This window comes from Abramis brama, assembly GCF_963993115.1.
Source record: "Abramis brama genome assembly, chromosome: 9".
Taxonomy (NCBI): Eukaryota; Metazoa; Chordata; class Actinopteri; order Cypriniformes; family Leuciscidae; genus Abramis; species Abramis brama.
This window is the reverse complement of record NC_139971.1, coordinates 3,258,251-3,274,015: the sequence shown is the minus strand read 5'-3', so window position 1 is coordinate 3,274,015 and position 15,765 is coordinate 3,258,251. Positions and strand designations below refer to the sequence as shown.

The 15,765-nt window shown below is 38.4% G+C and overlaps 1 protein-coding gene across 2 annotated transcripts in view; it reads left to right on the top strand.

The window, feature by feature from the left end:
* Nucleotides 1-15,765, top strand: part of ppp1r37 (protein phosphatase 1, regulatory subunit 37) — a 60,139-nt gene that overhangs the window by 22,811 nt on the left and 21,563 nt on the right. For both annotated transcript variants that reach the window (XM_084123627.1, XM_084123628.1), the window contains 2 exons: nt 7,436-7,481; nt 8,854-8,954. In XM_084123627.1, coding sequence (XP_083979753.1) covers nt 7,436-7,481; nt 8,854-8,954 — 147 coding nt within the window. The remainder of the gene's footprint in view (nt 1-7,435; nt 7,482-8,853; nt 8,955-15,765) is intronic.

The window sequence follows — 15,765 nt, the reverse complement described above, 5'->3', positions numbered from 1 at the left end:
GTTAGGTTTTCATTGGACATGGGCCGGCCTGTGACATGTTCAAAAGGGCATAGTCCAATTTCCATGTGGTCATCCTTACTGCATTGTTTGTCATTATGCAGTTTTGTTTTAACTTCCGTTACTGATTGCATTTGTTTTCTGGATGCTTCATTTTGAATCAGTTTACATGGCAAAACTTGCTGAAGTTGTCTTAATGCCGCTGTATAACCTCCTCAACAGGTTGTCCTCGTCATCGCTTTGATGTTTTAAACTCAGCTTGCAATCACGAACCCAATGTCCTTCTTCGTTGCAATACCTGCATCTTCCTTGAGTTTTTGACTGTCAATTATCTTCATTTTCTTTATGCTGATTCCACATTGTGCTGTTGTTGTATGACATTGTCTTCGATCGCAATGCTCTGAGTTTGACTTCATGTGTTCTTTCAATCTTTGCTGACCACTCAACAATCTGATTAGAAGATGTTCCAACCAGGGTGGGAATTATGTAATTTTAGGGGCAAGGCCATTTGGCCTCCACCTTTTTTTTTTTTTTAGGGGCACCAAGGCCATATGACAGGGCACAAAGGCCATCATACAATTCGATGGTTTTCCCATTCAGATTGATAGCATAACATCCTAATTTGGAATAAGACATGGATTATGACTTTTTCAATAAAAAAAACATTTTTTAATGAGAGAGAGAGAGAGCGCCATTACATCCAGAAGATATACACCCTCACACAACAATAGAAACAACATAAATGCCAATAAAAGCATTCAGAAACACCACAAATGCCAATAAAAGCATTCAGAAACAACACAGATGCCAATAAAAGCATTCAGAAACAACACAAATGCCAATAAATTAATAATTTCCTGCATTGTGGAACGCTCTTCTTCATGTGTTTCAAATATGGACTATAATGTTCAGTAGAGCGCCCTCAGGCTGCTGGTATGAATTGAAAACACAGCACATCAGTATACAGCGCTCATAATGATTACATCGACGCATTTGGCTATAAATTCAATAAAATATTATTCCTGTCAATAGAAATCTGATGTAAACTGAGAATATATCAATATTTCTCCAAATCTGCACACTTTTGAGCTAAAAGCCGTGAGGGACGTTGTTTTGTGAATCGCTTTCATGACGACAGCACAGGAGTTTTTTTATGAATGGGAGCGTCTGACGCTCATAATTCATATTAAAGGTATCGACTCATTTTTGCATTTCATAACTCCTGACACAAATTAAGACATAACTGTCAATATAAATTTCTCAGAATACAATAGTGGTCAAATACTGAAACGTGAGTCTTATATCTTTTTAATGATGCAAGTTATAGTTTGTCAAGGTAATAACATTAAATCTTATAGTAACTTCGAACTATTAAAAAAAATAGTTTTCCACACGCTTCCTGCTGTGTGACGTTTGGCAGACTGGTGCATAGATAGACATATAGATTTCGCCTTGGCCACGGCAGTTCATGAACGACAGCCGTAGCCAAGGCGAAATCTAGTGTATATATCTATGCACCAGTGTCGACAACAGAGTGTCGTTCTTCTGTTGGTGCTGACGTTACATGATTCTTGCACTGCTGTTTTGATGCGTGAGATCATCGATGTGATTATGACACTGCACCTGCGCGAATCCACAAACTAATTGAAGTTCAGAGACTACTTGGGTGGAACTTGGACAGGGCCAGGGCACACAGGCCACTGTGGCCGTACGATGATTTTTTTTTCACGGGGCATGAAGGCCAAAGTGTAGGGCAACGGCGGCCGTGGCCGCGGTATAATTCCCACCCTGGTTCCAACACTGTCCCAGTCGTCTTATTGGATTTTGAGGGCTTTTGAAACTTCAGGTTTCAGTCCATTTACAAAAGCAGTTTTCAGAGGCATGCTAGTGTTCTTGTCAAGATCCTCGCTGTCATTTAAACCAGCATGTTCCAACCAAATTTGTGTGAAGCGTTCTTCAAACTATGCAACACTTTCTCCAGTCTTCTGCATGCATGAGGTAATTCTAGCCCAATTAACCTCTGCTGGTTTCAGTTCAAACAAGAATGTGCGTAGAGCTTCCCATCCAGCCTCAATGTTTTCTTGAGACTCGCCTACCTTGTTTTCAACACTTTCAGTTAGCCTCTTTTGGTCATTGTCCCTTAAGTTCACATTAACAATCATCACACCATCTACTGGATGTAAATTGTAGATTTTTTGTAAGCATTGAAGAAATTGCCAAGCTTTCCTTGGTTGCTTGTACACGTCTGGCAATTCTTTTGACCATTTGTCAACTTGCTCTGGAGAAGTTGTTTGGTATGTTCTATGTGGAACATATTTCTTAATAGTTTTTTTTTACGATGCGGGTTCGTCTTTCGCCTTCCTCCTCATACTCCTCCTCATTGTCAACTTCAATTTCAGTCCTTCTGTTCTTGACAATTAAAGGAGCAAGTCTAATCTTTTTGTTCTTCTTGGGGACATGAACATGTGTCTCAGGTTCAACATCACTGTCATCAGGGCTCCCAGTCGAGCTGTAGTCACTTTCCCCTAGCAGATAACGACGTTGTTGATCCTCAATCTTCTTGAGGTCTTTAAATGGGTAGAGTGACTCTTTCTCTATCTTGCTGCTAGATTTTATGGGATTTTGTTGTCCAGAAAGCAACTTTAACAGCTTGTCATTATCATTCAAGAGTCTTTCTTTGTCCTCCTTCTCATTCTGCAATTGTTCAGCCAGTGCTCGAACCTTTGCTTTCTCTGCATTGTACTCACGCTGTGATTTGTCAATCTCACACTTCTGTCGATGCTGTAGAATTTGTTTTACCAAAATCACAAACAAGCCATCTCTGTTGGTGTTTGTCCTTAAGCGCTGCATCTTTCCATAAGCCCTTTTAATGTCCGGCAAGGCCCATAGTCCACTCTCTGAGTGCTTGGTGCTTCTCTGGCACATGTCAGCATGGCACTTCCTTAGTCCCAGCCTTTTGCCCAAATATGCATTCAGATTGTCCATCATCTGATCAATGGTAACATTTGGAGGTTCTGTTCCATGTCTTTCTGTTGTTGGCCTCAGTGCAGGGCCATTACCATTTTTTAGTGTAGACTCAGCCATGGCAAGTACAGGATAAGTGCTGTCAGAGGTGTGGAAACAAAACAAAAGGTGTTAGAGCCGTTTAAGGTGCTTATTCGGATTTAAATTCTCGGCAGTGTGAGAACTGACCATTTCAGTTACACAGACAAATCATTAATTTACTAACTCAGCTTAGTTTTCAATCCTACATCCAAAACAAAGCATTCACTTTCATACTAAGTTTCCTTGTTTCATTTCTGAAATACTCCCGACTGATAAGACTTGTTCAGTTCTTTCTGAGTCCTAACTCAGAAGGCTGAATTACCTTGGTTCAAATTTGTCCCTTAGACAATATACTTTAGATCTTTCTGCATCTTTCATCAGAAGGCAAGTAAACTTCTAGTTTCTAACACAATTAGAATGTTTAATTCAAAACTAAAATATTGGTTACTGAATTAGCACCCAGTCAAGAATTACCAATTTTTGCAGCAACATCAGTCCCAAACATTTTAATCTTATATTGGCTACTGAATTAGCACCCAGTCAAGAATTCCCAATCCAATTCTTGCAGCAACATCAGTCCCAAACCTTATACAGTTTCTACAATTTCTGGACGAACGGACTAAATTGTTTCTTTAACAATTCCTACAGACTCCAGAGAAAGGACCAAACTTATACTTTATTTCAATGGCTCCTACAGTCTCATGAGAACGGACCAAACCTCTTTCTTAAATGATTCTTAGAGACTCAAGAGAACAGGGCCAAGCTATAAAACTTATTTCTATAGCTCCTACAGTTTCAGGAGAATTAACTAAATCATTTAAAAGGTTCCTACAGACTCATGAAAAAGGCCCAAATAAAAGACCAAACCCTATACAGTTTCTGCCATTTCTGGACGAACGGACTAAATTGTTTCTTTAACAATTCCTACAGACTCCAGAGAAAGGACCAAACTTATACTTTATTTCAATAGCTCCTACAATTTCAGGAGAATTAACTAAATCATTTAAAAGGTTCCTACAGACTCATGAAAAAGGCCCAAGCCTAAAATTCTCAACAATACACAGTATGTGTGACTACACTACAAATCTTTACTGGTCTACTATTATTCTTTTCAGAAGATGTTCTTTTAGAGAGCGGATAAGTTTCACTCACCAAATTAGGATATTTGAGACCGGATCCAGTTGATTCAAATAAATTGTGTCCACAGATGCAGTCTTTTGAACTTCAGATACTCAAAAACTATTCCGTTTACTTCTTGTTGCAGCTGGTGAGTTCTCTTCTTGTCAGTCTCTCCTGGCTGGCTCGCCAAATTGTTAGATTTTGGTGTATTTGGCATGGCAGTGGTTTGGGTGGCTCGCCAATGTATTAGATTTCTCCAATACATAAAATAAGTAAGCTTGACCAGTTCTTGTGGGGAGAAGAATTTATTGAAGGTTTGTAGTGTAGCAGTCCTTCAGCAGCGATGTTAGCATGTCGCCCTTCAACAATCTTAACCCAAAGTTCTGTCTGTGTGACTGAACTTTATGCATGAAGACAAAAGGGCTTCAAACAAAGGAAAACTGTTAGGACCTCCCACAGGAAATTGATCTATACTGACACTGTTTTCAGTTGATTAAATCTAAGTCACAATGTAGATGAATCTGATGACAGACACTGTTTTCAGTTGATTAAATCTAAGTCACAATCTGATGACTGAAAATACAAAATCTTTCAGTACCAAACCGAGTCAACAAACGGTCATTTCTCCCTGTCCTGATGACACACACACCCCCAGTCAAATTCTGGGTTATTTGCATGTAGCGTTATAATGGTTTGGTTAGAGCTCAACGGGAATGTGCCTGTTTTCTGTCAGCTAATGTTTAACTACCAGACTTCCTATAACAATAAGCAATTATGCATTGAAATTACTAATGTTATGATTTTCAAAGGTTCAAATTTGACGTTACTACAAGAGTCTTAATGCCTCTGCAGAAAAAAAAAAAAAAAAAAAAATGAATGAATGGTCATGAAAAACTAATTATGGCTGTTGTTGGAGAAAAATAAACCTTGATAATAAAACCATGTTAATACCTTTAGCCCTTTTGTTTATATATATTTTTTTTTTTTTGAAATTTCAAATTTTACACAGAAAAACCACTGTGATACAAGAAAAACGTATAACTCATGGTTGCCCAAAAATGGTCCAAATTGATGAAACCCACTGTTGCGTAACTTTCACTTTAAATTTTCCACACTGCAATGGTTCACCGATAGGCATGCATATCAAAAAGGACCGGAATGCATGATGAGAAAAATAGACAGGGTGATTTTTAATTTCATGCTGACTTCAAAAATGCATGAAAGATTTCAGGTGAGACTCTGCAGTGTGTTTTGATGAGGCAGGAGGACACGTGCATGCCTGCTGAACCAGAGCGATGGATAGAGAGAGAGAGTGAGCAGTTTCTCCCGTCTGCTTCTAGCTGAGTCACTGAAACAGACAGAAAGAGAGCCATCATGTTATCGTGGCTTGATGTTTGCACAGAGATGCCAGCTAACACCCACAATCACTCACCAACCAGCACATGCTGTCGTTCTCCTCCCCTCTTTCTCTCCGTTCCCGTTCTTTTGTGTTTCCCATCTGTTTCTCGTCCATTCCTTTATTTTTCTCTGCAAGTGTACTTTTTTCATGTAATGCATTTTTGGTGCAATACGTGTAACCTGTAGTTGTGCAGAAGGACATCGCTCTGTTAAATCCTTCCGAGGACATCGCTCTGTTAAATCCTTCCGAGGGCATCGTGGTAAATTTCCACTGGGAGTCCCCAGGGCAGAAAATAGCCGGTCATTACTGAGTGCGTGTGTACGTATGTGTTTTTCCACCACCTCAGTCTGTGCTTGTGTTCCTCTCTCTTCATTGCTTAGTCACCCCTGGAAAAATGACTTCACAAACAGGCCTATAAAAGAAATGCGCGCGAGAGAGAGAGAGAAAGAGATACTAAGAAGATTAATGCTCCATTTATGACGGTTTACTTGCCACAGATGGCAAGTGGCCATATATATATATATATATATATATATATATATATATATATATATATATATATATATATATATATATATATATATATATAATTTTTTTATTCTTTTTTAAGGCATATTATGCACTTGACTGTTTTGGGATCTATTAAGTAGGTTTTCATTCTTGAATAAAAAAATTACAAAAATTCCTCGTATTCTCCATTGTTGCGGCTCCTCTCTTCCCAGTCTGTCAGTAACACTTTAGTTCCTGTCTCTATGAAGCCCCTCCTTCTGAAAAGCACACTGTGCTCTGATTGGTCGGCTGGAGCAGTGTGTTGTGATTGGTCAAGCGCTTTGAGTGTGTTTGGGAAATGTCCCCGCCCCTTACCATAACCGCCAGTTTAACACACTACTAACTAACTCAACCAGGCCCCGCCCCTTTATTCTGCGTATTAATTATTTAAATGAGGAATATTGTGACGTGTTCGTTCCCGGAAGAAACTCAAGACTACAATGGAGGCGTTTCAGGAGTTCAGAAACACTGACACTGATATAGAGAAGAACTCCCGCTGGAGGGACTTTGCTCAAACAGCAACATTACACAATAAAGAAAGATGAACATGGGGAAAAAAAGCATAATAGATCCTCTTTAATACAGTTTCCCTCCTCACCAGCACAAGTGCACACCACCCGAGTCTCTGATTGCTGAGGAAAAGATGACCGCAGGCGCAGGTGGTTTGTATAACAGCAGAAACACAAGGCTCATTGAAGTCACATTAGAAAGCTCCGGGTCAGATGCTGTTTGCATGGCAGCGTTAAATGTCAGGTGGTGACTCTGAATGCTTTGGAGAGATTGCTGATCACAGAACAGGTTTAGGGCAGCGGCCCCTGGTGTTTCACAGCACAGACGTCCTAGTGTTTACACAGCCTTGAAACGTATGAATTCAACGTTTATATTGGCATACTTTCAGCTCTTAGTCCCCTAGTTCCAGTGCGAGACATGTTACTGAACACACACACACACACACGTCTGGTTCACTATCTTTGTGGGGACTCTCCATAGACGTTATGGTTGTTATACTGTAGAAACTGTATATTCTCTCCCCTTACACTAAATCTAACCATAAACGTGCCTATCACACACAACCTTCTGCATTTTTACATTTTCAAAAAAACTTGTTCTGTATCAATTGACCTCGAGTGTATTAGTCAGTTTATTGATTCTTGTCTATCCATCTGGATTTTTTTTTATTAAATTTTTTTTTTAATCAAACCACTTGTCATTGCACACACACTTTTCTGACTAGAGTTGCATTAATGATCTTGGCTGGTTATTCAATAAGAATCAAACATTCATCTCTTAATAGTAATCTCTTTCTTTTTCTTTTTTTGTCCATAGGACTTAAAAGACCTGACACAGCGAAACGAGTGCCTAGACCTCAAAGGTGAGCTGAAAATGGGCTTTATCATAGTGTTCAGTGTTCGGACGGTCATTGAACGTTCAGGGAATTTTAAATTGTGATTTCCAGTCATATAAATGTAATCAATCATGAGAATGTCTTTAGTGAATGTGAGTTTTTCTTGTTTGTCTCCTATTTAATATATTTAATTGGCTAAACGATGTTCAGTCTCTCTATATACTGTATACACTACCATTCAAAAGAATAAGATTTCTCAGAATCTTACTGCATTTATACAATATAATGCAATATAACAAAACTGTATTCGGCAATGATGTAATAAATTGATCAAAAGTGACAGGAAGGATTTTGTTCCAAAATGTTGATATTTCAATTACATGATGTTCTTTTAAACTTTGCATTCGTCAAACAATCCTGATTTATTTTATTTATTTTTTTCAAAACTGTTTTCAACATTGATAATAATCATAAATGTTTCTTGAGCAGAAAATCATCATTAGAATGATTTCTGAAGGATCATGTGACACTGAAGACTGGAGTAATGATGCTGGAAATCCAGCTTTGATCACAGGAATATACAATATATTCACATAGAAAACAACGGTTTTAAACTGTAATAATATTTCACAATATTACTGTTTTTGCTATATTGTTAATCAAATAAATGCAACTTGGTGAGCAGAAGAGACTTCTTTTAGAAAATCATTAAAAAAATCTTCAGGACCCAAACTTTTGGATGATATATCTATGAAATATCAGTCCAGTATACTTTGTAGTTACAGATCATGAATTATGAACAGTTAGAAAAAGTCATGTGAATCTCTTGGAAATGAATTGATCAAAAGATTAGGGAACCCTTTATGTCACATGTTTTCATACATTCACATACACACACCCTCCGTTGAGTTCAACATGTTAAGACTGGTTTGTATGCTTGTTTAGTTTGTGTAGTTAATGGGTGTGTGTCCATAGACGAGCTGATCTCATCCTCTAATCATTCAGGTTTACTGTAAATAATAAAGTTACAGAAAAATCATGAGATTAGCCGTGTGTTTGGCTTTGATCTGTGTCGTTATATATGAAGAGTTCAGATGCAAAAGCCTTTAAGTGCCATCTGAAATTTTCTTCTAGAATGATCATTTTTATAAAGCTTGTATATTTAAGTTAAGTAATTTCAATCAATCATTAGGTAATTTGCATTGCCATTTAAGTAAAATTATTGAACTTAAATATACGAGCTTGATAAAAATGATCATTCTAGAAGAAAATTTCAGATGGCACTTTAGAGGCTTTTGCATCTGAACTCTTCATATATAAAAATATATATATAAAGAACCATATCAGTGCAAAAGTTGAAAGTAACATCTCTTTTTTTAATCATTTGTCATTCTCGCAGGAGAAAAGCTGGACTATAAATCATGTGAATCTCTGGAGGAAATCTTCAAGCGGGTGCAGTTTAAAGTAGTAGATCTGGAGCAGACCAACTTGGACGAAGACGTGAGTGTTTTTATCTCATTTCCGCCGTATGCTGATTAGCTTTCTGACTGCAGAGTCATTCATTTTGTTCTCTTTCCATCTTTAAAATGGCCTGAGCTTCTGTAATGGCGTGCAGTGCTCTGATTTCAGTTATCAGCGCTGTTACACAATCAACATGTCCTATGCACATCAGTGCACATCTAATTAGTGGCTAAGCAGCCACAGTTGTGTGTTCGGTTGTGTTGTGTGTTTGGTTGTGTTGGGTGTGTTTGGTTGTGTTGTGTGTGTGTTTGGTTGTGTTGTGTGTGTGTGTTTGGTTGTGTTGTGTGTGTGTGTGTGTTTGGTTGTGTTGTGTTGTGTGTTTGGTTGTGTTGTGTTGTGTGTTTGGTTGTGTTGTGTTTCCGTGTTGGCTACGTTTGTCTGGTGTGATACAGATTGTGTTTGTCCAGCATAAACACAGATATTAGGAGCTCTGGAGACATAAATCCAGGCTGTTTCTGAAAGGTTACTTAAGGCCGCTCCTGGACTCAACTTGAGTTAATGCTTTGAGTTAATTTTCCCATAAGTCATAAGCTGGGTGGATCTCTCAGCATCTTCCATATATACAAACACACACTCACTCCTGAACACCACAACTGAAGGGAGATGTGTCATGGAAAACTGGTTTTATTTATTTATTTATTCCCATGACAGACTTGTTGTATTTATTCATTTGTTTATTTGCTATTGTGAAATAAAAGATGTTAAATGTACTATATAGACACATTCTAATCAGCACGATAAAATATATATATATATATATATATATATATATATATATATATATATATATATATATATATATATACAGTATATACTATATATATTGCTATATTACTACAGTATAGTGTATTAATATTGTGTGTAGATATTTACAATTTGCTTTGAAACAATGTGTATCGTCAAAAGCACTATATAAATAAATGTGCATTATTTTATTAGTTATTTATATTATTTGTGTGCATTATTATTATTATTATTATTATTGGCCGTAACTGCTTGTCTGGGATCAGTTTTCCTTCTCCAGTCCAGTGTTGTTGGCCGTTTGACTGGCCATGGGAAGTGTGTGTCCCCCGGCTGCGCCTCCGTGAACTCTCAGCATGTTTGTTGTTCTCCTGTGTCTAAAAGCTTTTGCTGCGCTCCTAATCTTCCTTACCTTTAAACCCTAGCCATGAACTGCACATTTGTGTTTGTTTTCAGGGTCCTCCAGAAACATTGAGCCCTGTCCCGCCTCCTCTGTGTGTATTGTATGCAGACGTTGTGTTTATAGTGTGTGTGTGTGTGTGTTCAGGGTGGAGCACAACACCATACGCTGCTTCTCATCAGAGCTCGGACCATTTAAAGGGTTAGTTCACCCAAAAATGAAAACTCTGTCAGTAATTACTCTCCCTCATGTTGTTCAAACTCAGTCAGACTTTCGTTCATCTTCGGGACACAAATTAAGATATTTTTGATGAAATCTGAGAGCTGATCACTCCTCTATAGGCTTCTCTGTAATCGATATCTGCCATCCCAGAAAAGTTAGTAAAGACATCGTTAAAATAGTCCAGGTGACTACAGTGGCTCAACCTTAAGTTTATCAAGCAAAGTTTTATCAAAACAAACAAAAATAACTTTATTCATGTTGTGTAACAGCAGCACTTCTGGATTGTACGTCAGAACGTAGGCTCACTATTGGTCGACGCTGGTCATGTGATGCGTGTGATGCTGGCCAATAGTGAGCCTCCGTTCTGACGTACAACCCAGAAGCGCTGCGCTGTTACACTACGTGAACTCACTCAGAGAAACACAGAGGAAAATGAAGAGTTGAAGAAAGTCATTATTTTTGTTTGTTTTTGAGCACAAAAAGTATTCTCGTCGCTTGATAAACTTAAGGTTGAGCCACTGTAGTCACCTGGACTATTTTAACGATGTCTTTACTAACTTTTCTGGGATGGCAGATATCGATTACATAGAAGCCTATACTGCCGTGCAAAGGCAAAAGACCGTAACTTCGTTTTTGGTCGAAAATTAGTTATTTATATTTTTGGCACATTCAAGACCTCCTTTATCATGTGGATAAGTATCTTGAATCAATTCCGTTGTTTTTTCAAGAAAATAATGAATTGTCTTAACAGTAACTTCCAAAAGCCCATGAGAAACAAAGGCAGAACACCGTAACACCAGTTACCGCTCTTTGGCTTTGTTTTGGAACGCTCGAAATGGAGTTACGGTGCTCTGCCTTTGTTTAGCTGCGCGTCAATATGAAGTTACTGTGCCGGTGTTCTATCAAATAATGCTACCTACCAGATAGTACGCTTATCAGTCCCTCTAACTTCTGATGTCCTCAGAGCTTTGTCCTGCACAGTTGCGGTCAGAACATTTAGTATGGTCTGAACCCGCCGTCGACAAACGTGCGATATATCGATCGCGAAGGATTATGCAGAGTTGACAGAAAAACGTTACACATTACCGTATCAGATGAATACAACCAAGAAATAAAGCCCCGCCTCACTCAGTTCGGGTACAGGACCTGGTTGAAACACTCATGCATCTAGCTGGCAGAGTGCCAAAACTTCGCCGGCGCCTTCAGCCCCGCCCTAAACACGGTCGAGCCAATGCTGGACTAATATATCTATGGAGGTATTTTGTCATGTCAAATGTATTAATAATGCCATCAGAATGCAACCAAAGCCCAGGATAGCAATAAGTAGATGGCTATAAATAATTGTAAATCATACAAAATAAATGCCATGATCACTAGATTTTATACAGGTGTTACTATAATGATTTTGTTAATGGTGATCAGCAACCAAATATTGATAATGTGGAAGTTACTGCCTTTTGCCTTGGCATGACTTCTCACTTTTTGCTGACAATACAAAGGCAGAGTACAGTAACTTAAAAATAGTGGTCAAAAGTCAAGTTTGAGCTCAAGATTTTTTTGTGTATAAAATGTCCATTACTAAAACATCTATTTGCCAGATTTCCAGTGTCCTACCTATAATTAATATGACGGGACAACTAAAAATCTTTAAAGTCATTTTTCTCAGTTCCACACTCTAGCGACTTAAGGTCTTTTGCCTTTGTAGGGCAGTATAGAGGAGTGATCAGCTCTCAGATTTCATCAAAAATATCTTAATTTGTGTCCCGAAGATGAACGAAAGTCTGACTGAGTTTGAACAACATGAGGGAGAGTAATTACTGACAGAGTTTTCATTTTTGGGTGAACTAACCCTTTAAACGCCGCTGAGTTTCGCTTCAGTCTTCAGAGAGTGTGTATGTGCCTCAGTCAAACACATTCCCCTCACAGAGAAGTGCAAGATGATGAGCATTGTTTAAAAAAAAACATGATAATTAAAAAAATAGTACTATTTTGTGCTTCCCCCAACTAAATATTTATGTAGTTGACTAGTAGTCGTTCATTTAAGCCAATAGTCGACTAATCGCACGTTTATGATATTAATCTTATTACTTAAATATTTACTGGACATTTTACATTTACATGTACACTCCTGTACGCTGATAACTCACAGAAGAGCTTATTGAAATGACCTGTTGTTTTGCATGGTTTACATAAAAACCTGATAACGCAGGTAAACCACGTTTACAAGACTTTATTAATATATGTGACCCTGGATCACAAAACCAGTCGCACGGGTTTATCTGTGGCAATAGCCAACAAAACATTGTACGGGTCAAAATTATAGATTTTTCTTTTATGCCAAAAATGATTTGGATATTAAGTAAAGATCATGTTCCATGAAGATATTTTGTAAATTTACTACCTTAAATATATAAAAAATGTATTTGTGTGAGTGAATGCAGCACAATCGCCAACATAAATGAACAACTTTAAAGGAGATTTTCTCATTATTTAGATTTTTTCAATAGTTGTTTCTCAGGCCAAATATTGTCCCATCCTAATCCTAACAAACCACACATCAATGGAAAGCTTATTTATTCAGCTTCCAGATGATGTATAAATCTCAATTTAAAACAAATGGGTCACAAATAAGGTTACATATCACACATGCACACTTCAATAAGCCGACAGAGGAAACGGGTTAACGCGTTCACGTGATCACGTGCATTGTCGGATTAAGCGTAATCTGGTTAAGAACGTGCATGTAAACACATTCATTTTTCTACAATACTGATAAATACCAAACCATTGAGCCTTTAAAATATAACTGAAGTGCTCAAGCGCATGTGTAAACGCTCTGTAAATGTCCAAGCAAACAAAATGCACAGGGGTGGCACTCACTCCTAAGCCTAGTGTGTCTAATACAGCGGGACAGTCACTCCTTCCCAGCCTTGCACAGTGGTAATACTGTTTTTTAAGCTGTGACTGGTGGCGTGGACTGGGACGTCATGGAGAGTGACAGGCTGTTCTTCCAGTGTATCTGTAACACACAGAAGCAGACTAACACACCCACGTATATTACTCCGTGCACTAGCGTACGCAGCCATCTTGATTATTTAGAAATAATTGGATTGTAAAATGTTGTTTGAATATATGATGTCTCTCTTAAAGTGGTCAGAGCTGTTTTCTGCTGGACCATTCACACATACTTGAACATATTGTTGAAAGTTTGGAAATGGTGTCTAGAATTGCTTTTTAAACTTTTGTTACCACATGCTCTTAACAAGTTAGCTAAAATACTGGTAGCTATGTGGTCTTTATTAAGGTATCACCTGTCAGTCATTTTATTTGCTTGTTTGATTTTAGTGCATCACAGTGTGTATTATCTCTTCTTTCTTCTGTCCAATCATAGGTATTAGATGCGCTCTCGCTCGCTCGCTCTCTCTCTCTCTCACACCTCTCATTTTCTCTCTCTCTCTCTCTCTCTCTCTCTCTCTCTCTCTCTCTCGCTCTCTCTCTCTCTCTCACACCTCTCATTTTCTCTCTCTCACTTTCTCTCTCTCTCTCTCTCTCTTTATCTCTCTCTCTCTTTATCTCTCTCTCTCTCTCTCTCTCTTTATCTCTCTCTCTTTCTCTCTCTCTCTCTCTCTCTCTCTCTCTTTCTCTCTCTCTCTCTCTCTCTCTCTCTATCTCTCTTTATCTCTCTCTCTCTCTCTCTCTCTCTGGCCCTGTTTACAACTGGTATTAAGATGCGTTTTGGTGTAAAAGGGGTCTAAAACTTTTTGAACTTGTGCACTTTCGGCCACTTTCAGAGGTAATCGACCGGACTGCTTTCTTAGTGTAAAAGCTCAAGTGGTTGAAAGTGTTCAAACATCCACAAAAGACCGTCTACTCTCCACCTACTGACCTAATGCGTATATATTATCCCTCGTCTACTTGTGATCCGATCGACCGAAACGCATCTTAATGCCAGGTGTAAACGGCACATCTCTCTCCTTCTGCTCTGCATTGTGTCCATCAAGCGAGTATTTCAGGCGTTTTGTCTCGGCTTGTCTGAGGTCACTGTGTGAAAAGTGAACGACTCGTGCTGTTTATAGGACAGTGTAAATCTCTAGTGTAAAGATGTTGGAAACAAAACCATATTTTCTTTGGAGACGCACAGACACTTTCACATGTACAAACACGCACGCTAATGCTCAGCTCTTACAGCCTCATGTGGGACACAGTCTGGGCTCTTATCCAGGATGAAATTAAAATCTATATAACTGTAATATAAAATAATCATCATCACACATGTATTTCATGGTTGCCATATAGTAAAATTACATTTGGACATGTTACCTTGAAATTATTATATTTTTTTCTTTGAAATTTGACAGACATTTCAATTCAGTGGTAAAATCTTGTTTCTTCCATTTAAGATCAATAGCAAAGGTTAAACTGTTCTTGTCCTCCAGTGATTTTGAAAGGATTATTCATGCTTTTATTTCTGTATGACTAGATTATTGTAACTCGCTGTATGTGGGTGTCAGCCAAGTACTGTTACACCGTCTTCAATTGGTTCTGCCAGACTTTAACAGGGACTCGTAAAAAGCAGCATTTAACAACATTTCACTTCATTAGTTGCCTGTGCAGTTCAGAATTGATTTAAAATGATTCGATTTTTGTATATAAAGCATTGCATAATTCGGCCCCACCATACTTAGTGCATCTCCTTCATATACATAAACCTTCTAGGTCTCTCGGATCAGCAAATCAGAGGATTAGATTGGGATTGAGTGGTGATCAGGCATTTGCTGTAGCAGCTCCAGAGCGCTGGAATAATCTACATCTACATCTTAGACTGGCTCCCTCTTTAGCTTATTTGAAACGAAACCTGAAATTACATTTGCTAGAATTAGCGTTTGATTCAGTAGGTTAATTAACCGTTCGCAAAGCCTTTAGTTACTGTTGCTATGTCCGACAAGCCACGCCTCTTTCACGCCACACCATGTTCTCTCGCAGTGAAACACACATCGCATCGCAGAGCAGAGAGGACACTGACAACACACTGAGACAGGACAGACCAGGGTACTTTTGATATGAAACAAAGTCTCAACTTTCAAATTTGGTCATTTTTTAAAGAAATTTAAACAATAAATACCGTTTTGTGGCTCTTTAATGTGCCGTGACAGATCGCTCAGTTAAAGCTGCTCGTGAACCGATCATCTCTTCCTTCTGGTTAATTTATAGCATCAAATAAACATGAACATCAGAAGGAATGTTGTTTTAACCGCGGAAACACGTCACACACTGTTTTTCAACCTCCACGTTAATCTACTAACTCTCCTGACTGCTTTGTCGGACAAAAATGGCGGATTCGGCGGATGGCGGATTATGATTGGTCAGATAGCCTGTCAATCAAACTCCCTGCGAAGGGTCAATGGAGAGCCTAAGTCCCTCCCCTCC